General features: G+C 42.7%; 1 protein-coding gene and 1 long non-coding RNA gene across 2 annotated transcripts in view; one reads left to right on the top strand and one right to left on the bottom strand.

Annotated features, from left to right (window-relative positions):
- The window catches only part of EFEMP1 (EGF containing fibulin extracellular matrix protein 1), a 48,638-nt gene extending 37,737 nt beyond the window's left edge, over window positions 1-10,901 (top strand). The window contains exons 6-11 of the mRNA XM_084514092.1: window positions 1,494-1,613; window positions 4,311-4,430; window positions 5,688-5,807; window positions 7,371-7,494; window positions 7,605-7,800; window positions 9,712-10,901. Coding sequence (XP_084370218.1) covers window positions 1,494-1,613; window positions 4,311-4,430; window positions 5,688-5,807; window positions 7,371-7,494; window positions 7,605-7,800; window positions 9,712-9,870 — 839 coding nt within the window. The 3' untranslated portion in view covers window positions 9,871-10,901. The remainder of the gene's footprint in view (window positions 1-1,493; window positions 1,614-4,310; window positions 4,431-5,687; window positions 5,808-7,370; window positions 7,495-7,604; window positions 7,801-9,711) is intronic.
- Window positions 1-12,814, bottom strand: part of LOC311434150 — a 50,177-nt gene extending 37,363 nt beyond the window's left edge. Inside the window, exons 1-2 of the long non-coding RNA XR_014691292.1 lie at window positions 12,735-12,814; window positions 7,795-7,901 (exon numbers count right to left, since the gene is read on the bottom strand). This is a non-coding gene — a long non-coding RNA (uncharacterized lncRNA). The remainder of the gene's footprint in view (window positions 1-7,794; window positions 7,902-12,734) is intronic.
- Window positions 12,815-23,431: the final 10,617 nt, after the last annotated feature.

The following is a 23,431-nucleotide window of genomic DNA, read 5'->3' as shown; positions in this document are numbered from 1 at the left end:
TCTGAAACATAGGATTGAAGATAGAATGAGTTGTCTTCCAGCATTAGTTCAAACAGAAGATTTGGCAGAATTGATTATATTACACTCAGCCCTTGGATCTGCTTGGAGCTGATGTGCACAAGAGCCTAATACTGCAAGGAGAATTCCCACTGAATTAGAGTCTGATCCTGTAAGCATTTACATGCATAAATACAAAGCTTAAAAAGTAAAGCATTGCTTCTATGCCTATATTGTTTAACCAGATTTTCAAACAGCAACTTGTAAGAGCTTGGTCCTGTAAAGCCAAGGATGCAAGAGGTCTGCTGTGCCTCCTAATGTATTCAATTTCTGCTTCAGATTTTCCCTGCAACAGAAGAGTTACAGCAACAATCTCTACTGTACGGATAGCCAGGAGTTTTTCCAGCGTAAGCCTTTTCATTCAAACTGATCCAAAACACTTCACTAAGTTTAGCTCCAAAAAGTAACTGCGAAATTGACAGAAAAAGAGTTAACTTCTAACAATTATTTTTTCACTAGATATTAAAATAAACTTTCCTCGTCATAAAAAATAAAAAATCTTGGCCTCTTTTTAAACACATCTATGGTGGAAACAGCTGGAGGTAGGGAACTCAAGATCTGGCATGGATATGGGAAGTGCCTTTCTTTGTTCCAGTGAAAACTGGTATTATTTGTCTGAGCGTTGAGCCTTTGAAATGTCACATTGTGTACATGTACAGAACAGGGCACGGATTTCTCTACCAAGATCAAGCAGGCCACAACTAAAGACAACTGCTGCACATACATGCATGATCAGCATTGCGGCATAGCTTAAAAAAAATTGCAGACAAACTCCTCCAGAACGTAAGGATGCCTTTTAAAATGCAGAGGTAAAAAAAAAAAAAAGGGGGGGGGGGGGGAGTTGTTGCACATTTTGTGTGGATTGCAGGTGAAAACCCTGCTCCAGTGCACATTAGGAATGCTGAAAGTTGGAAAGGCAGTCTGCTCCACCTCACAACCAGGGCTAATCTGCAAGGAGAGTCTGAGGAAAGTTAATACCGCCTGAGATAGCATAGCTCCAGCCGGGCTGCTCGCCTTCCTCAGCACCAGAGTGCAGCCAGAAGGTGCTGGTGCTGCTGTATCCAAAGGCCTGCAGGAGGGACAGCAGCCCCCAGGGAGCCCAGCCAGTTTCTGGGGGATCCCTGTGGAAGCACAGCCATCTGTTTCCTTTTCAGGGCCACTAATCTTCTGTCCTCACAGGGAAAATTTGGACTTGTCCTAACAGAGCTGAAAAGATTTAGTATAAGCTAAGCGTGCTGCATGTGAAGTTTTGATTAAATGAGGTAGAAGTTACAGTCACTCTGTTGGTCAGCCTTAAGTCTTAAGCAACATCTACCCCACATAAGCTTTTTTCTGCTTTTAATCAAGTTCAATTAACTTTACAGTTTCTTTGGACAAGACAGCAGCACTGAACTTCCAAGGTGCCATCTGAGCTAATTTCTCTTTTCATTACTCAGATATAGACGAATGCACCCTGCCTCCGTACTGCCACCACCGATGTGTGAACACTCCCGGCTCCTATTATTGCCAGTGCAACGCTGGTTTCCAGCTGGCGTCCAACAACCACACCTGCGTGGGTAAGAACTTCTCTGCATGCACTTACACGAGCTCACTTGCTGTAGAGAAATACTGACACATGACTTGCCACGGTTGTGATTTAAGTGTCTCCATCCCAACTTACTGAAGGAAATAAATTCCAACCAATATGTTACACTAGTTGCTGTATAGAGAAGCTGTCTTGCAAGTGATCTGAGAAGTACTGGTGAATTAGAAAATCAGAGCCTCGTGGAAAACACATTATTTTATACGTTTCTGAGAAGCACCTAGTTTGGCAACTGAACTCTGGAAGTTTACATTCATTATTTAATCTTTGATTTAATTATTCTTTCAGCTCTGGTGGATTGCTTTTTCAGTGTTACTTGCTTTCATGATATAATTCCCAGTTTTACAACAGAGGCTGGAAATGGAAAGCAGGGGGAACAAAACAGTTAAGTGTAATTATCCTCAGCACACGATAAATGTAGTGATGAAAAAGCTTTTACATGTCAAACAGGAATCTCTGGAAAATACTACTACAAATGAAACTGAGGGGTCACTATGAAAGCCACATTCATCCCCTTAAAATAAAGCACTAAGGGAAGATTGCTGCGAAGTTTGAAAAGAGATCTGATCTAGAGCAATTAGAGATGGTAATAATAAAAGGAAACTGTCTACTGAAGTGCAAGGTACTGAAAAAGTTCATATTAAATGTACATACTTGGGAGAAGGATGCTATTTCTTAAAGCTGATAATTCTCCAGAACACAAACTTCTCAGTGATACTACTAAAAAGGCAAGAGCATTGTTAAGAATGACTATAAAGAACAAAACTTGTGTTGCCATTTCATTTTTCTTTCCATGTTTTTGGGATAAAACTAGGCAGGAAGTGAGACGATTGCTTTCCTGATTTTGGCTAAGGCACGAGAATAGCCATATTGAACACCAGCTAACTTTTGCTTAGCCCTGTGTTTTTTCCAAGCTTCCAAGCAGAGGGCTTTAGGAAGAGTAGGAGATATGTAGCCTAGCAACTTGCACATCAAGGTAGGTTAAATCCTTTCATGTTCAGAGTACTAAATCAGAGGAGCATAAACTTCCCAATTTCCCTTCTCATGCAACACTCTCTTGGATCTGAAATTCCAGCTCCTGGGAAATCAATAATTGGCTGTTGCCTTTAACAGAATTGGGATCTCAGCTAGGAATGGGAGAGTGGCCACGTTAAATCAAGAGACTGGTGATGGAGATGGCTGCGAGTTCTCTATGGCTATATATACACAGGCAGGCACACTACATAGCACTGTGATGACAGGCGTTCGTTGTTTTTCACCAAATAGGTGAAATACTGCATGTGGACTCAGTGTAACTGTGTGATGAGTTATGTCATTTGCCCCTTCCCACGGCTCAAATGTAAGGTGCTTTCTTTCAATTACACTTCCATATGAAGCTCCAAGTTCACTAGGTGCTTCACCAAGAAATCCCTTCTGACTCCTGCTGGCCTCCCAGCCCAGCAAGTCACACCCCCACCATAAAAGGTAAAGTAAATCTTCACGCAAAAATCTGTAAAAGAGCGACTGCTGCATCAAGACAGACTTTCACATCTGCAACAGTCATCTGGCAGAAGTCATACTTCACAGCTGTACCGATTACATTTGTTACAACTTTTGCACATATTGAAAGTGGGTCAATATTTCTTGGAAGGGTAACAAACGGAATTGTGGCTTTGGCCAGCTTATTATTCCTTCTGGTAGCGTTGTCATGATGTACATTCTTCACACCATTGCCAGAATTCAACTAAAAGAACGAAAAATGCTTGGTAATCATTTCTCCCCTATTACCATTCATCATAAAGAGAAGGATCACAGAGATAATTAATATCCTCCTTGTTGGTTTAGTTCTTGTGAATGCCAAATCTTAGTCATCTTTGTCAGTTTTAAAAGTTGTATCTGTAGATAAAAGTGTCGCTGACATTTATATGTACTTGCAAAAGCTATGAATTCAAAAATTATTTAACATGCAGCTCTCTACTAATGAGTATAGCTGATGAACACAAATGAATGGAAAATATGCAGGGAAGGCACACAAGGGAAAATTCACTGTAGATTTTAGCGTATGACAAAGGAGCAATAATTAGCAGCCTATAAAAATAAGCACTGTAAATCGCAGAGGTGATTACACTTACATAAACCTTGCATTAAAATTGCTTCTCTTATTTTGCCGTGTTCTCATATATGTTCTTCGGATGGCACACGATGAAAAATCTAGCACAGAAACCTGCCTCCCCCCCTGTATGGTCTAGGTCTTGGAGCATTGCAAAACTATACTGGCTTAAAAGGCTCATGTTATAATTGTAATGGAATTTAAAAGAACAAATTTTAGGAGTAATAAATAGCTCAGATCTTAACCACTGCATGCTGAGAGGTCTTATCTGTATGTGTTCCTTATATCAATTATTTATAGACTTGGCATTTCATACCTGAAAAAAGACGCTGGAATGTGAGGTTTAATAGCCACACTAAACATTATTGGAAGAATTCATTACACATTAGAATAACTCTCATTCCTGGAAAAATACTTTTTCTACATGGAATGTAAAGCATAATCTGACATTGTTCCAGTGACTGCAGACCTGTATTGATATAGTCAACCGAGCTTCTGCTAAGCACTAGGCCCAGACTTAATCCACTTAATCAGCCTAATTACTAGGTGCAAAAGATAAAGATCTGTAATTTTTCTTTTCAGACATAAATGAATGTGATGCCAATAACCCGTGCGCACAGCAGTGTTACAATATACTGGGTTCTTTCATTTGTCAGTGTAACCCAGGATTTGAGTTAAGCAGTGACAGAATCAACTGTGAAGGTAAGCAATTATTTGTCTTAGAAGAGCAACCATTTTTGATTTATTTTCCCAGAAGCCTCTGTGAACTAGGGGATGCAATTCAAGTGGAATGACAATGTGGGAGTGAGTTGTAGCCAAAAAAAAATTAAGGCGTTTAAATTTTATTTTAATGTTGAAAATACCATTGCTGATAACACACCTTAGTAGCTGCAGCTGCATTCAGGTGTCTCATTAACTGTAAGTACAAAACAGGACAGATGTTACTAGAGAAGGGAGAGAGAATGAGAGAGAATAAGGCTTCCGAATATTTACTTCACAAACACTTGAATTGTGTGTGGTCTAATGCTGATGACCATTAAATGAATTGGAAAGGAATGCAAACCAAAAGACAAGTGAAATTCTGTGTGCTGTTAGGTTCATCTGAAAATAAAGACCTTAAATTTGACTGTAAGGAAACAACAATTGTGCTTTTGAGGTGCTTTCAAGCCTGTGTATACAAACAGCATGTCTCCTGATGATTATACAATCAACACTTTATTTCCTCTGCCAGTGCCTCCACAGGATTCCTCTAATCTCCCTTTGGACACGATGATCTCACCCGTAAAGCCTATATCCCTTCTACCAGTCTTTGAGCCAAAGAGGTCTTTTTGGTTTACCACTGCCCTCCCGAACAAGCCAGCAGAGCTATTACAGATGCTCCCTCTCCAAGCTTCTTAAGCTAATCCTACTTGCAAGCAAACAGAACAGGGAGTAGCAACTATGCAGCCTTCAGTATAATCTCTGACAAAAATCAAGAGCTGGGCTCAAGGCTCAGAGGTACTAGCAGGGCAGTACACTGTTTTCCAAGCCATTCTCTAGTTTTCATTGGTTTAATTTAATTTCTGCGTAACAACAGTGTTAAAATCAGGTTTGTGCTACAATTCTCTGGCAAGGGGATGATGGTTACACAAGGATTAAGAACAAGAAAAGCATATATCAAATAATATTTGACGACTAAAAAGAGACTTTAGCCTCCTTCCCAAAGAGCTGCTCCATTAGCGCACAAAGACAATAGTTTTGCTACATTAGCTAATCTCACATCTACTTTTCTGTGGAAGTAATCACGTCTAGAATACTAAAACTATGGATTTTCTCTACAGAGATTTTCCCAAACTTGTTCAGAAGTCTTAATTTACCTTCTACTTCCTCAAATAAATGCATTTCTCATTTTTTAAAATTTAAAATTTATCATTAAAAACAATTGAAAAGTACAACCAGCTTAAGTTCTTCTCTCTGCAGATACTGATGAATGCAGAACTTCCAGTTACATATGTCAATATCAGTGTGTCAACGAACCAGGAAAATTCTCATGTGTCTGCCCTGAAGGTTACCAGGTAGTAGGAGGCAGAACATGTCAAGGTAAGAGCCCCATCTTGACAGTCCCAATATTGCTTTACGGGTAACACCATTTCACACAAGCCTAAGAATGCTTATCTAAGTGTTTATATTTCATGACAGTGTTAGGCTAGCAAAAGATGTTGATGCATTTGATGATTGATGGTATATTTTATATTAATTCCTTTTATTTGAATCTCTCAGCTCAAACTCTAAGTTTTTCAGATGCTTAGGATAAAATTTTCAACTTTCGTAATCCTTAAGTAAAGCTGGTCTTGGATGTCTAGGTGGTGAGTCTAAGTTCCAGAGATAAATATCTCAGAAAAAAATCAGATCATTTATTACAGACATTGGGCATTGCTTTGTATCTGTTTCTTTTTATAGAGGTTTCTAAGCGCAGACAGAGCAGAAATGAAAGATATGTTCTTTCTGATAACAGGAGGAAAAAAAGCAAGAATTTTGAGCAGATTAATTATATTGTGTTTGGAAAATAAACATTCTGGTCAGCTGTTCAGTTACAGCTAGGTGCCACCAAATACCGGGATCACAGCTGCAAAGTTTATTTTTCTCACTGGTGCTAAATGTCTCTTTACAGTTACAGAAAAAGTGCCAGAATCATTGTCTTAGTAATCCAGAACCTGATTTCACAATCTTTATTTTTAGAAATAGGTGTGCTAATTATTGTCAGAAAGGGATGAGGAAATAAATTGTTTATGGAAGCGTTGTGTAATGGTGGCTCTTTTTGAGAAATCAGTGTAGATTCTTATCACTCTTAAGAATAGCAACTGATACTGAGTATCTTGGGGTGGGTAGTTTGACCACCTAAAAAAATAAATAAATCTGTTTGGGCCTTCCCAGAGCTTACATTTGAATAAACCCTTTGGTTTATTCATGTGTCTGGGGCTGGGTTAGTTTCAGGCAAGCATAGGGATAGACAGGGGGTTGGGTCTGGCACTGCCAGGATAACAGAGCATCAATACTACACAAAGCTGACAGTCCCCATTTCTATTCAAGGTCATTTTCCCAGGGTAAAAAGAAAAAAAAAGAAAAAAAGAAAAAGAAAAAAAAAGGAAGCTCTACTTCACACAAAAATAAACACATCATGATTTCTTCCAAAGCTACTTTAGTTTAACTACAGCTATAAATATTAACTAAGCATTTAGTTAGACCATGAAACCTAAGCAATTAAGTGAGATCCTGCAAAAAGCATGAAATCACACTTCTTTCTCAAAGCCTCTTTCCTCTGCCTGTAAGATACCTTGTGCTAGAAAATGATTCATTGCCAACTAGGAACTCAGGGTTTCTACAGTTGCATTACATGTACTATGACTAATGTGTTTCTTTAGTCAACTAAAGACCTTCAGTCTTGATTAAGATGTGGTAAACAAATTTGTTCCATTTCTACTGTTCCAAATCCTTTATAGCAAGGCCTTGGAAAAGCAGGTAAAAAATAACATAGACATCTGTTGAGTTTCAGTAGACAAGCAGGTGGCTTGGTGGTGGTGGGTTTTTTTGTTGTTGTTGTTGTTTTTCATAGCAAACTCGATTTAACTCTGCTTTAACACAGTTCCTTTTTCTTCCTCATAGACATAAATGAGTGTGAGACTACTAATGAATGCAGAGAGGATGAAATTTGCTGGAATTACCATGGAGGATTTCGTTGTTACCCAAGAAATCCTTGTCAAGAGCCTTATGTCCTAACATCTGAGAAGTAAGAGAAAGCCAGACAGCTTTTTTAGGGTTATTCTCAACAGGCAACACAATCAAATACAACAGAAATCATGTTTTCAAGTATCAAGTTTATCCATTTTTGTTTTTCAGCCGCTGTGTCTGCCCCGTATCAAACGCCATTTGCCGAGAGCTGCCTTACTCTGTTGTGTACAAATACATGAGCATCCGTTCAGACAGAACAGTGCCCTCTGATATCTTCCAGATTCAGGCAACCACTATTTATCCTAATACTATTAACACATTCCGGATCAAGTCTGGAAATGAAAATGGAGAATTTTACCTGAGAGTGAGTATTGGTTGAAGTCAGACCCTGAGCGGGCTATAAAACCACTGGTGCTGCCGAGGTGTTAGAGTGCCTTGCCATTTTGACAACTCCATCAAACGTTCCTGTAAGAGAAATACAGCATAGAAAGTTTATCAGCTTTTTAATATTTCCTTCTTGAACGGACTTGGTTTACAGACTTCGAAAAGCTTTTACCTGCTCTGCCCAGTAACTCTATAAACTGAGAATCAACCCATTGTAGTCACTTGAAAAGAACAGCAGTAACAATCATGAATATTTAGCAATCACAACAGCTCTGCTCTTCACCCTGCACTAATGTCCCATGTGTATGTATTTAGAAGAGGGTCATAGAAAGATTCTTTGTACATTTTTAATTCCCCATACACAAAAAAGAAATTAAGTCAGGAATAGGTTGGGATGGAGTGCTGATTTCAAATGATAAATTCAGACAAACTTGCAACCAAGACTGTGTTGAGCGAGAACTTTTTCTTCAGTGCTGCAGCAGTTTCAGAAAACCAGAAGTTCAAGTGACTTATGGCAGCAGTATTTCCTACTGGTACAACAAATGCGAGTAGATACACATGAATGAAACTGTCTGTAACATCTACCTTAAGATTTTTGAAATCAGATTTTTTTTGGAAGCTTAATATGGACAAATTCCTAGAAAATCCTTTGTTTTGTGTGGTTTTACACTCAGTAAAACAGAAACAGCCCAGAAAATTTAAAACTGTTATTAGTTAGAAAGTTTTCATTTATCTATTTTTCTACAAATCCAAAGATTTCAGTATTTTAATAGTACAATAGAAAAGTAAACCAAGATATGGCATTGCCTCTTTACACCAAGTCTCCCCAAGATGGGAGCAAGGAACTCCTCACTTGTCTGACTTGTTCTGGTACTGCCTGTAAGCCAGTGCTCGTCCCTGGATTTCTCTTCCCTGGATTTATTGCACATCAAAACCCCATGCCTACTCCCAAAGCACCAACTGTTATTTAAAGTCGACAACTCTTAAGAACAAGTTCACTCCAGCTCTAGGTAGGGTAGGACTCCAACCCAGCCTCCAGACTGACTTTTAGACTGACAATTCCAATCTTCTGTTGCCACCCAACAAGCAATCACAGGCCTTAAATAAGGAAGCATGTGTTTATTCCTGCCAAAGCACCGCAGTAAAGAAAGGCTTGCCTAGAAATTATTCCCATTGTTTGAGTCAAGTCTGAGCGAGGTCTCTGGACATGGATTCCTTTGTTTAACCTACTCAGTCCACATAGGGAAAAAATTATCACAGGTAAAGGGAGAGATGTGTACCCTTTTTATCATCTGTACATTTTGAAGCCTTTTTACAAGCCAGTGACATGCCATCTTTCAGTCACGTCACAGCACCAGCAGCACAACCCCAGCCTGGAAAGAGCCTCAGGGGGCTACAAGAAGGGCAGCAACAGGCATAGAAGTTACAAGAATTCCCAGTTTTTCAGGGAAAACAGCTTCTGGAGTATGAGACATGGCATGGACTTAGAGTTTCCTCCACTGAACAAGCTACATCACTGTTAAATACATTAGGTTTCTCTTGGTCTACTTATTCTTCATGTATTTTAAAAGCTGATAGATGGGGATAAAACAAAAAAACATCCTGGGATAGATTACCACTTTTCAGATCCTTTAGGAGAGTCAGTATAACCAGGAACAGATTTTGCAGCGCAGTTTATTCCTCTGAGCCCTAGTCAGGTAAAGCTTTCCCTCCAGCAAAGCCAGGTGTGAGATTAGTCATGACCATTTAAAAATGTTAAATAATACTTACATTGTGCATCTCTGCGCTGAGACAGAGCATTTTTGTGGCGCAGTTACACACAAGCAGTCCCTTGACACAGCTAGGGAATCTTTTTAAATTTGAATTAAACTTTTTCCCTCCTTTCTTTCAGCAAACAAGTGCCGTAAGTGCAATGCTGGTGCTGGTGAAATCCCTATCGGGACCAAGAGAACACATCGTGGATCTGGAGATGCTAACAGTCAACAGCTTGAATTACCGTACAAGCTCGGTGTTGAGGCTAACGATAATAGTGGGACCTTACGCATTTTAGGGGGTTCCAGTAACCCTCCGCTGGCACTTAAAGCAGCCAAAGAATATTATCTTAAAGAAAGCACTTACTATTTTATTTATAGATTTTGCTCTTTTTTTATTTGTTTAGTAAAGTGATATCTTTAATCCACACATTACACGTGTAATTCAAAATTAGTAGATGTGTTCCATAGTATAACATGGGCATTGTCACTTTCTGTATAAAGATTTCAATCTTTTTTATTACCTTACTTGGCCTAGATACATACTACACTTTCGTATGAGAACTGTATGTTCGTACTCTCCTGTAAAACTTCACACCCTTCCTAGCCAAATAGGTCATGCAATTAAAGGTGATCTTTTGTTGTTTTTATTTTAAATTCTAATGCAGCTACTGACAATCTCAAGAGGAAAAAAATATAGTATGAATGATACACAAAGTAACGGTTATCTGATAAGCTAAAATATATTTCTTTTTAACTAACTTTGTAACAAAAATAAGTCAATAAAAATCTATTTCTGTAGACATTTATGTGCTATCAGTTGGTTTTTCTAATCTGGGTTGGGGGTAAAGTTATGTTGTAAGAAGTGTTTTGCATCGGGTTTTTATATGCAGATTGTGTTAACCGTGCCATTCTGCTGTCTCCAAGACAAACAGACCATAGTAAGAAAGTTTCTCCGACAATGAAAAACTCCAAATGGAAAAACAGCACGCTGGGCACTTGCGTCAGTGCTTGCTCCCAAGAACACTGCTGGTGGTTACTGGTTAGAGGGATACAGCACTTGCAGACAGAAGTTAACATGCCGTTTTTCCAGAAATATGTTGCATTCTACAAATTACGTGCATTTGCTTAAGTTATATCATATATTTTCAGGCACTGTCCTATTCCTGCTCTTATGATTTGGATGCATCATGTACAGTGTTCATAAAATTTATTTCTAATTCAAGAACTAATAGCATCTTTTGTAATATGTAAAATCTTATTTCTTGTTTAAAATGTAGCAGTTAATCCTTCGATGTACAAAATTTTTAATAAAGATCTCTTACCGTAATGTATTTCCTCCTTTTTGTTTGTCTTACCAAATCATAATCACATTAGAGGGGTGAATATTCAGCTACTGTGGAAGTCAGCAAAGGCCCCCCGAGTCCTGCAACGCCTTTGTGGAAGGACGAACTTTACCTACTGAGTTTTAATGCCATTAAAAAGAAAAACATACCAAGATATACGTGTCACTAGTTAGCTGGTGGTCTAAAGGAAGGAATCTCTATTCTACTTGAAGTTCATTTTCTGTAGAAGATACTTGAATAATGGATACATTACACACACAAAACCCGCTTGTGGTGGAGACCCAGGGATTCAGATTTACTGAGTGACTGAGTCACCCGCGGTGAGGGCTTCCAGGGGCTGTGCCCAAAGAGACACACCGAATGTGGCTGGAGGATCCGGCATCCAGAGGTCCCAGGACACACAGCAAACCACGCTCCAGGATACAACTTGGAATCGGCCACAACCGCTCCGGTTTGGGGCAACACGTCCCCCACGCTCAGACAAATTGCAGAGCAGGACCCTATTACCCAGCAATCGTTCCTTCAGGCACTCATTTGTGGCTTTAAGCAAATACTCTGGCTGCCAACAGGGTCAGAGCACACGGCTGTGGCACAGGCCAGAAAAATAAATAGCGCTGGCACAGGGTCATGCTGTCATTGCCTGGGGCCCCAGGGCTGTGGGGTAAGACCACAGGTAGCCTTCAACCTCCTCCACAGAGAGGAGCTCACCAAGACCAAGCCAGATGGAGGCATTTAATCAGTTTTCCACAGCAAACACACTCACCATGCCCTCTGACATGCAGAGTTTGGCTCACAGGAAGCTCCCTCCTCTCCCCACTCATCTCTCCAAACCTGCTGGGTCTGACAGGTAGCTCCCTACCCCACCCCAGTGGGAAGGCAGACACCTCAGGTATTTAAATTCATAACTAGCATAATACAGCATCACCCACTCCAATAAAGAATTAGTTTTATTGTTTCTAGATTTAAAAAAGGGCTATTTTCCCACATCCAGCAGAGCCGAGATGGCTTCACCTCCTTAAGCCCTGGGACCCACAGAGTGCGGGGCCAGCCCCTGCTGCGAGCTCAAGAGCCACAAACCATCCCTGGCGTGCCCCTCACTGCCACGCTCTGCCCCAAGGACTCAGTGTGCCTTCAAGCTCCGCCAACACAAACAGGCTGCTTATTTACACCAGTTTTATCACCAGCACTCACTTGCAATCACTGGGAAGGCAGAGAAGCATTTGTGGCAGCCCCACAACCACGCCGTCCCATAGCAGTGAGAGGTCTGGCCAGGACCACGGCTGCTGGATCCGCTCCAGTTTGCAGCTCCCCCAGCCCGAGCACGCTGCTTTCGCCCGGCTGCAAATCCACAGGGCCTTTAGAATGCCATCAGCACACCAGGCGCTTGAGTAATTTCCCTTCTGATTCTCTGCTTATCGGACAATGACCCCAGATTGATCATTTATGTATGTGTACATAAATACAACATACTTCGGTGGACAATACCCAAATCCAGGCAATTTACCTGGATTTCCTGGTAAACCCAGGAAGCTTGTACATACTGCAGGAACCACATACATGTACGTTCTTAGCTTCGTATCACGTGCATCCAATGGCATAAAAACAAAGGCAGTTGCAAGTCCAGCCTGCCCATTCCTCCACATCTCATCATGCTCATGGCCTTGACATAAACCATTTATTTCTGCACAAACCGCCCTGCCAACTACCCTGCTCCCCATCTGTTTGCAATATTCAGGTCAATACAAGACAGCTTGCAACCCAAAGCAGCCAAGCCAGGGGCTACCACGCAGCTCAGGAGCACGGATCCAGCTGCTTACCAGCACTTGGACGTGGGCCTGCCGAGCCCAGGACACAGCCGCTGGGTGTGCGCCCCGCTGACCCATGCAACAGGAACCACGGCACTCCCACAGGAACAGGAAGAGCAGCAGCCCCTCCAAAACAAAACTGGGGCAGGACTGAGGAGCTGGGAGAGGGCAACTGGTGTTGTTTCAGATAGGCATGTGGTGTGTGATGGAGCCTATGCATATTCAAAAAGCCCATAAGCAAAAGCAGAAGGTGCCTGAGCAAGGAGAGCGTTTGTGCGCAGCGCTGTGCCAGAAAACGTGCGTGTGGTTAACAGGTTCATCCCATCCTAAGGCTGTGGAGTCCCAGCAAAACTGCTACAAGAGCTTAAATAACTGCTTGGGTTGAAAGGAACAGAGAAATCCCAAGGAGGGACCTGAAGGGAAGGCACTCAGCCTTTGCTACAGCAATACCGTTATCAGTAACACGCTTCAGGAAAGTTTCTCATATAAATCTGCTGTCACTTGGAGAAGAACTTAAATCGGGATCACATGCAAAGTTTAATATCTCCTCAGAAATAGAAAAGAGGGAGGAAAAAGTTTTAAAGAAATAGGACTGAGTAAACAGAACTTCAGGGAAACAGAAAACAGTTCATTCACTTCCCTGAGACCACCTGAACACAGAGCAGTGGGATTATTTTGCTTGGAAGGCTCACAAATGCGAGTTTATTGTTGAATCTTGTTTCCATGACTGCGAAGAGTTGCTTATGTTTTGAATGATCATCCATGTTTCTAACTTTATAACTCTCCTATTAAAATATAGAACAGCTGCTGCCCCAGTCAGCTGTTCGGCATATGGAGCCCACCAGGGACAAAGCCCACTGTTAACACGGAGAATTATTTTTAACGCCCTCACATTTCTAAACCTCACCATCATCTCAGCAAAATGGCACGCTTCCACCCTCCCCAGCTGGGGGAACACCTGCGTAATACAGCACTGAGCTCCACCACATCTGGTACGAAACCCAATTTTATTTCATCTGGCCAGCAGAAAGTTATCAGCCCCGGTGAACAGAAACAGGGCAAAAAGTTAACTGCATCTTGTATCTGGGGAGAGGCAGCTGTCTAGTTAAGTTGTTTATACAGCAAACATTTCTGTATATATTAGGAGGAAAGAGAGCTGTTTAATAAAATGGAGATGGCTGAGAGTTGCCAAAGCAAATTTGAAGGACAGAGTGCAACAGCTCTTGTTATTTTTGCATGGGGAAAAAATACACTCCTATTTTATATTGATGTAGGCTGCATACGTTGAGCAAGTGATCTTTTTTAAAAGAAATAAGCTCTCCGTTAACTCTTACTAAATCATGATTCATTGCATATATTCACTCAGTAGAAAAAGCTGCAAGAATTACAGCAACCACTCTACAGCACCAGTATGAGAAAGAGGCAGGCAAGGTGTCCCCTGCTATCTCAGAAAACACCTCGGTAGCAGGATTAGGGGCCCTGTGGATGGGAAACAGCACTGCATCCTACAGACCTGGATTCAGACACGCTCCAGGGTTTGTTTGTAACACACACACACGCAGAGACTGCTCTCGCTTGAGCTGCAAATTATTCTTCCTGATCCCAAACCCCAACAGTCCCAGAAAAGACAGCAGTGCCCTGCATCTCCTCAGCATGCTTCAGCCCAGTGCCCAGAAATGACAGGAGCGGCTCTCAGCAAGCCCCAGCTTCCGTCCCATCCTCGCAGGCACAACCACAGCACTGCAGCAGCACCAGCCAAACAGCCTCTGTCCGAAAAGCACGCTCTGATGCATTTTGTCACCCAGCTTAATGAACCACCCGTTCCACCCCTCTACCTCCTCCCAGCCAAGAGGTATCACCTAAAGCCTCCGCAATTCTGGTCCAGAAAAACTCTACAAAGGATCCACCATCCCCATCCACACAAAGACACAGAAAGGCTTTCAAATTTAACAGGCTGCCAGCTGGGTGGACAAAGGGAACATATTTATGCTTTTAAACTCTGAAACCACAACCATGGAAGTTGCACAGGCACCTCAAGGTCTAAATCCTGCTGGTGCAACTCAAGAAACATCTGAATTTGCAACCACCTCCTCTTGAGGGTCACATTTTCTTGCGCTTTGAATGTTTCTGTAGTATCCACGTGCAACATATAGGAATGTTTCCTATACAGAACATATATAACAAACACCCAAGTGGGAAGTCAAGAGAGCAAAATCCTCGCAGGCGGCATGGAAACTAGGAAAACAAACAGATTTTGGAAGCTCAGAGCAAGGGCTGCAGAGGGGAAGCCAACATACCAAAGCAGCAGGGTAAAAGGCATTATTAAAATCAATAAGTCATCCTCTGCGAAGCCGAGGCTGTGTATGAATGAGAAAAAAACAGGAGGCCAAAGGAACGACTCACCAGTGCCTGGACTGGCAAACCCAGCCTTGTCCAGGCACAGCAGAGGTAAGGAGCCTCCCGGGAGGCCAAGAGGTGGCTGATCAGAAAAAAAGACAACACCAGAGCAGAAAACCAAATTGAAGCTGCATCGTGTCCCCAAGGAGGAACTGGGCAACGCCGCTGTGCCAGAGCACTTCCCGCAGGCAGCGCACCAGTGGACCTGCTGCCAACCCAGCAGCTGATGCAAGAAGGGGAGCAGCGAGTCCCGCCAGTGACATCCAGCTGGTTGGGGCAGTGGGAGCACACCTGGAAACACAGCCTGGGAAAGCTCCCACAGAGCAAGGAATAAGCCCCAGACAAAGCCAAAGGGGATAAATGTAACGCGATGCACATGAGGAAAGCCACCCCAGCTTTCAGTGGGCAGCGGAGGAGCCTGAGCTGGCCACAGCAGCCTGGGAGGCCAGCACCAAGCTCCAACAGCTCGGTGGAAACCACAGCTTCAAAAAGCAGCACCAGGACTAGCAGGGGGTGCCACATCCATCATCTGCATCAGCACCACGTTTGGGGAGCAGCGGTCGCTCCCGGCTCAGCCAAAGCCACAAAAGCATTAAGCCAACTCAGACCGTACTCTGCGGGGGCTGTCGCTTCCCCCCAGGACCACCATTTTAAAGAAGGGAAACAAAAGTGCTCCTTCGAGGCAGGAAAGCAGAAAGGCATTTTGCACAGAAGGAACAGCGAATCGACTCCTCCACAACAGCAGCTTCAAGAGGAAAATTCAGCCCAGCTGAGAGGCAGTGCCTGCGGGAAGGCAGCAGGAGCCAGAGCACTGCAAATTATGGTGTTTCTAGGAAAGGCACCTCTGGACACACTCGTTAGACACAAATTGACCCTCAAAGTGATTCAGAGCCTGACACCGAAAGCTTACATTCGCTGCTCTCTCCCCCTGTCTCTCCCTCAGGCTCCCAACAACGTGAAACTGAGAAAATTTTAATCTGCTCTGAATTTAAAGGAGGAAATACAGTGTACCAAGATCTTGATTCAACACAATTGGACTTCAAGGTAGTAATTAAAGAACAGGCTTAGCTCCTGCAGAGGTATCAATGGGGGGATAAAAAACATTTCCCACAATTGCTAAAGATTTTCACATTAATATCTGCTTATTTTTCAGACATTTCCAGTTAACGGAAAAGAGCCAACTGCAATATTCTACAGCTCCTGGGGAACAAATACCCACATTCACCCCAGTACCCGTCCCCTCCTCACTGCCTTACTGCCTTTCCCCACAGAAAAACGCCTGCCCTCAGTGCTTCCTGGGGCTGCTGTGTTTCATGAAGGCTTTAGGAGCTGGCAGAGGTGGGTGGGCAGGGGGGAGCATGAAGCACTGTGTCTAGCGCTTGCTGCGAGGTCAGCACGTTTGTATTGCAAACCAAACCCCAAGGATCAACATGGTAATGTGAGACCTCAGCAGGGTCAGAAGATTTCTGCCTCTGCTCTGGTATGCTGGGGAGGGAAGACCCAAATTATACAGTGAACATCTCCAGGAGAGCACTAAGATTTCATTAGAAACGACTACCGTTGGATAGTCCCTCTACTGCACAAAGGCCGCAGTTCCTTCTGTTCTCTGCAAACATGGAGTGGATCAAGTTGACAGATGCCTATGTCCTAGTGCAAACCAGACTCGTGCATCATTTTCCCCACTAGCACTGGGAAAGAGACAAACCGCATTGAAACTTCTGCAGGAGCAGTGCTTTGTGAGCCTGCTCCATCTGCAGCTCAGCTCCCGCTGGCATTAGGAAGCTGCCCCCTCCTACAGCCCTTTCTTCCCCTCTGTGAAGCACGGGCATTGCTGGCTGCTACAATTTACTTCACAGAAGCTTGAAAATTGCTAAATTCCATCTCAGACGTTTTTCAGAAATGTTTCCTTGCTCAGTTTAGGATTCCCCCTTCATTTCTGGAGATAGCAGAAATTAAAATGAGGCTGCAGTGATGACATGGCACTAATACAACTTCAACTTGTGGTTTGCACAAAACCTGCTTGCATGCAAACAACGCAAAGTAACAAACAGAGGCACCACGCTCACATCATGGCAAAAGTGATAAAGCCCCCCTGAAAGATGTTATATACACAAGCTTGTATATATACAAGCTTGGCTCGCTGGCCTGGCCTTCTCCTATCAAGAACTATCAGTGAAGTTGCTACTTATCTCTTCAAATAATCTGAGGCACATTTTTTGGGGGGGACAAAGCACCCCAGCCCGGCATCACCTATCTCTGAGCTGCCTCCCCCATGGGCTGCAGACACCCCACCACACCCTCTGCTGCAGCCTTCTCTTACCTGAACTCAGTCCCTCCACTGCTGTCACACAGCTACAGGGATAATCTCCATCTCAGGACAGCTGGGATGTTTCTATGGAGCAGAACAAAAGAAGTGTTAGCCTTTAGCATTACCCAAATTTGCACACACTTGGGATCAAGGGTTTTGTTTTTTGCTCTCCACCACCATCACCCAAGCCAAAACCAGTGTTTCGGGGTGAAAATATACTGTCTAGATGTTTAGAAAGATCAGCCTTGCTCTGAAAATTAGATGATGCTTTCAGGCAATGTGGGATAGTTGGTGACAGGGGTCCTTCTCATGTCACAGGCCCCAAAATCACCCTGGATCAGCCACACAAAATGGGGCATTTTGACAGCTGCTTCCTGAGGTTGCCTGGAGTCCTAGAAAGGATGTAAAATATTTGTAGTAATTCCCTGAACAAACCCAAGAGGCTTCCTCGAAGCAGAGCCCTCCGCTCTGTTGACTCGCACTTTTAAAAGGTAATATAAATTCCACTTAGACTGGTTTGTTTTGATGTTGAAAATTGGTCTCCATAGACATGGTTGAAACCATGCCCTGGAGCGCAGAGGCCAGAGCCAACAACCACACGGCCCTTCGACAGCGCACAGCCCGCGAGCTTTGGGAGGTGTAAATGCCACCACGGGGGGACCAGGGAAAGGCCGGGAGACCGAGGGGGGGACAGGGCACCGGGGCCCCCCCTCATGTCCTTTGTCACTCCCCCACCACAGCCCCATCCCACTGCTCACGTATTTCCTTCACCAGGCACAGGCAAGTGGGCAAAAAGCCCCAGAGAGCTCACAGGAAGCCTACAAACATTTTCTTAAGAAAAGCTCACTCTGCATTGCCCCACAGCAGCTGCCTCAAAGGCTGACACAGTGAGGATCATGGCTGCCAAGCAGAAAGAGCAATAAAAAAATATAAGAGTGAGACAAACAGGGGGAACGCATAGAGAAAAGACAAGTAGAGGTTTTTATATGGAAATTTATATTGAGGGTAACATTCCTGCCTAACACAAGCTTTTTAATACTTCCGGATGCGCGCCTGGAGCCAAAAATCCAGTGAGGTCTGATGCTACAGCAGTGTTTAATGCAGGGATGAGGAACATTTTGCAAGAGCTCCAGGTTTCCTCAGCACCAAAACCCATGCAGAACAACAATGATTCCAACTCTGCCTCTAAAAACCCCACCACAGCACCCCAGCAGGAAAATATCACAAGCCCCCCAAGAGGCCAAAATATTCAGGTCCACTTGAGCATGGGGATTCACAGGTTGGTTTCCCAAGGCCAGCTCAGCACTGAGCACAGCTCAGGATGGCCATGAGAGGGACACCAGGAGGGGATAGTACTGAGACATGTCCCCCAGGTCAGCGGTGAAACAGGCTGGAGCTCCCTGAGCACTGCACAGACCAGCCTGTCCCATGGGCACCACAGCTGCCAAGGCCAGCTGCTGCTCGGTTTCTAAATTACACCAGTTCCTCCCATGTAAGATTAAGCCACCTTGAGGCCACTTCAGTTTACACATGGGAGGTTTTGAGCATTTCTGACATTTTGCAGCTCATGTGCTGCCTCTTTTCCTGCTCACCTCATTTCACCCCCTTCAAGTGCACCTGTTCACATTTACAAGCTCACATGCTTCTCCCCAGGGCTCCAAAATATCAAAAGGATCACTCAGCAAAATAGCACCTCACCCACATGCAGAATGAAGCCCTCAGTGCCAAGCAACTCAGCTCAAAGCACATAGGATCTTGTTTGCTCAGATGCATCCATCACTCCACAACATGCTTCTTACCTTTTGAGACACTTCTGGGTTCATTAAATCCCACTTGTTTATTAAAAGTGCCAATAACATAACCTAGAAATAAATAAATGAGCTGTTAATCTTAAAAGCATAAATTTGAAGACCATCTTGGTCAGCTCCACATGAAAGACAGATACCAGATGAAAAAGCCCAATAATTTTGAAAGTCTCAAAATTCCTTATTTGTTTACTTATTTGACTGCACACAATTTCAATCTAGCACAGGCCTGCTCAGGTGCCAGACCTCATTCCCAAGTCTGCTCTGTCAACAGTTGACCTTGAATGCTACATAGGCATCAGCCAGTTTTTTAAGTTTTGGCAAAAATTAGATCAAATATAAAGATCAATGCCTCTGGTTGTCACTAGTTACCGCTATGGGGAAATCAGTTACCAGTGTGACTGACTAGTCATGTTCAAACTGCAAACAATTAAACACACATTTTTGCCTAGCCAGAGTAGTAAATATATTTCAAGGAGATCTCTTTTACTCTGTACATTTCTGAATGCACCAAGAAGATGAACAGGCATAAATGGACAGTACTGGTGTGCACAGGAACTCACAAGGCAGCTCACAATGTACCACAACATGGCATAGCTAGAGCTCCAAAGCCATGAACTGAAACACCAGCTGAAGCAACACCATTAAAGAAGCTCCAAGCAGGGCTTTGAAACTCAAACACTGTTTGCTGGGATCCAGACAAAGATTGGAAACAAAAAATTAGGAAGACAGCAGCAATTATATACAGATCTTGCCCACACAACCAGTTCATACCAAGCTGCACCTTGGATCCACTAGAGGCTGTTGTCTACCTGTAACACAGAAAAAACCTCCCTCTAAATGCATAAGCATTTATAACTGAATCTGCATCTGATGGGTGTTAGAAATGTATTTTAAAAGTTACGAGAAAGCTTTGGAACTGCAATCAATTCCTCCACACAAAAGAGCTGACTGGCTGGGTCTGTGAGACCAGAGGCACTGGCTCCACAGCAGCTGCTCCAGAAGGCTTTGTAAAATATCTGCATGTCAACCTGTACAATAACTATACACATCACCGGTTCACACACATCTCTAGCACCTTGATCATCAAATACAATGAAATTCCACTCCTGGACTTCTGAAGATCTCAGAAACCAGCAAACACCTGCTGAAGGTTTTTAAGCAGCTTCATGAAGACAGGAGCATTAAAACTCTGTATTGTGTGGCAGAGTTCATCACCACAAGACACAACTCAAACTCCCACAGCACTATTGTAGGCAGGCTTCACCTCACCCACCTCTAACTGGGACAAAATGTGAACAAAAAGCACATTTTCATGTCATCTAGGGGATTTGGGGGGAGCAGGACAGCTGATGAGGGGAGCATGCTGGCAAGTAGCCCGGCCAGGGGACACGCAGCCACCTGCCACCTCAGGACTTCACCAGGGCCCGGCCCAGCCTCTGGGACCTGCCCAAGGGCTGCCACCAGCAGCCACAGGAGAAATCCCCTCCAGGACGCACCAGCCCACACCCTTGGAAGAAGCAGATGCTGAACATACACCCCAAATATACCTGCAGCAGTTTTTTTGTTTGTTTGTTTTCTGCTTTTTAAACTGCAATCCAACAGCATATCCCACAGCAGCAAGGCACCGAGACACTGGCCTGGCTGTGGAGGCCAACAATATCCAGACCTGGCAGCATTAGTCAAGAAATTGTTTTATCCTGCTCTGCCTCACCCAGGCTTTAAATCCTTCCAAAGGTCAAAAAAAAAAAAAAAAAAATCACACCTGATGATTTTCCTAAAGGAAAAAACAATGTAGGAAGCTGAATTAAATGAGAACACATTACTGACAACGTCCTGAATATGGCTGCCATGAGCTTGCGTGCATGTGGTTATACATGCCTGTACATGGCCATTTAAGTATCCTGAAATAGCAGTAACAATTAAAAATCACTTAATGATAGGCATTTCTTCAAAGCTGGGCTGTAGACTCTGAAACCAAGGGCAGAGGGATAGAGTATAACCTATCCTGGGAATATCACCTCAGAGCTGTTTTAGAAATCAGTCCAGCACCACAGATCAAAGAATCATCACACCATGAACAAACTTCTGCTTTTCCTTCAGATGCTCCTTATACCCACTATAAGGAGAGTTGCAAACAACATACAAGGGTTACATGGGGGCTTTCAGGGTGCTCTAAGAACAGGGCTTTTTTTTTTTTTTTTTCCTCCATCCAAAGTCCTTCCTGTACTTCGACTGCTGCAGTTGCTATTGCTGTGTTCAAAAACTTCGTATATCCTTCTACACATTCAGATCCCAAAATGCAGTTGACTGTTCTTAGTTTTAAAGAGCAGAAAACCTTATGACTATCAACAGTTATCACTCTACTACTTTTACTAACAATTCTGGCATTTTGAGCTAGTTGCAGCTTGTGTAAGTAACCACAAGAACTGAACAGCACATACCTAACTCCTTTACAAACCTTGCTTTCAACAATGCAGTAACATGCAAGTATAACTATAGTAAGTGATGATGGGATTTATAACTGATCCCTGACAATTTTTTCCCCAAAAAATTAACCTTAAACTGCCTTTTTTCATCCTTTTTATAGAAGTACATGTTATCTCCTAATCAGGAGACCTAGATGAAATTGTAGTATTTTTTTTTATACCCCAAAAGCTAACACTGAGATTTTTCACCTAAGAAAAATACATTAAAAGTGAACATAAACACGTAGGGACTCCCAGGAGTCATTTTGAAGAAATAAGGTTATTCCGATTCAAATTCAATTCAAATTATATTATTCCAAATCATATTTCTTTGTAGTAAAATGAGAAAGCTCCTTACAGTTGCTTGACCCAGCCCTGCCAAAATCAATGACATGTCATAGTGAGAGGGTAGAGCCGACATGCTGGAAATGGATCAAGGATACAGCACTGGATGACAAACTGCTGGATCATTAGCTCTTAATTTAAGCTTAGACCTTCTTTTTAAGGCAAGTGGATGAGAACAGTAAACAAAACCCATATCAATCACCACATCCACACAGTTTCCAACTCCTATTTATAGTTTTACTTTGAAATTAAGGAGAAAAATGCAAACCATCATGCCAAACTGGAAAGAGAGGGAATGGATAAGGCTGCTGCTTTATTTCAAGCGTGCCTTCCGTCATGCCCATAGAGTTGATGCACACTCCAAGTTTGTCAGTGTCCAAAGTTTCGATCTAGCCAGTTAAAAAAAATAAAGACTTGCCTTGCATTTCACAGACAACAAATATAAAAATGATTTAACTGTTAAAGTGTGTTTAAAAAAATAAGACACCAAGTTCAAGCACTCTTCTTATATGAAAGCTTAATTGATCATTAAATAGCTTTTTCAAAATGCCTTATCCACAGCTACATAGTCATAAGTAGCTTTTCAATAGACTAGAAAAGCTCCAAGTTTATCTTTTCAATTTTTTTCCTATCAAGATCTGATGAACAGATGAATCACATTTCACCTTCACCCCACACTCCACTGCCCACTTGAGCCACACCATCAGTCCTCATTGCTGCCCTCCTCCATCCCCCTCAGCTTGTTTAATTACCACGTTTCACTCATCCATTGGGTGTGAATACAGAAGTCTTCCATGGTATGAGAAGCAGTGTTAATTCAGTTTTGGGAAGAGAACTAAAATCATCCCATACAGCCACAGGGCTTTTATACTTCTCTGTTAAACCGCTTTTTCCCTGGTTTTCTTTTATTTTTCTTTTTGTGTGTGTGTGTTTTGCTTTGTTTGTTTGTTTTTGTTTTTGTTTAAGAAAGTATTGAATGCTCAGAATTCATTTAAATGCCTGAAAAGGCTTAAAATTACACCTCAGGGTTCTCCTTTTTAAACTATGGGTTTAACAGCTCCTTAGTATTCCCATTGTGCACACACAAGTGTCAACTAATAATCTCTTGTAAATAAATTGTAAATTTTCCTAATTTCTCCAAATGTTCCCTTTCTCTCCAAGTAAATAAAACTTTTATTTTTCTCCTGTGCCACTCATTCATCCCCACAAGTTAAAAATTACCCATGAGTATTTTGCTTGATGACACCAAATAGGCACGCTGTGGATTCATCTCTAGGATTAGAGCCCTGCGAAGTAGTATGTAATGAAAAGCAAACTGTTGGTTTCTATTATTCCACAAATATTCGGTGCACACACACATCAAATTTCCAAGCAAGCTGCAGTGGG

Source organism: Aythya ferina (genome assembly GCF_964211825.1).
Source record: "Aythya ferina genome assembly, chromosome: 3".
Lineage (NCBI taxonomy): Eukaryota > Metazoa > Chordata > Aves > Anseriformes > Anatidae > Aythya > Aythya ferina.
This window is presented reverse-complemented; position numbering and strand designations above follow the sequence as displayed.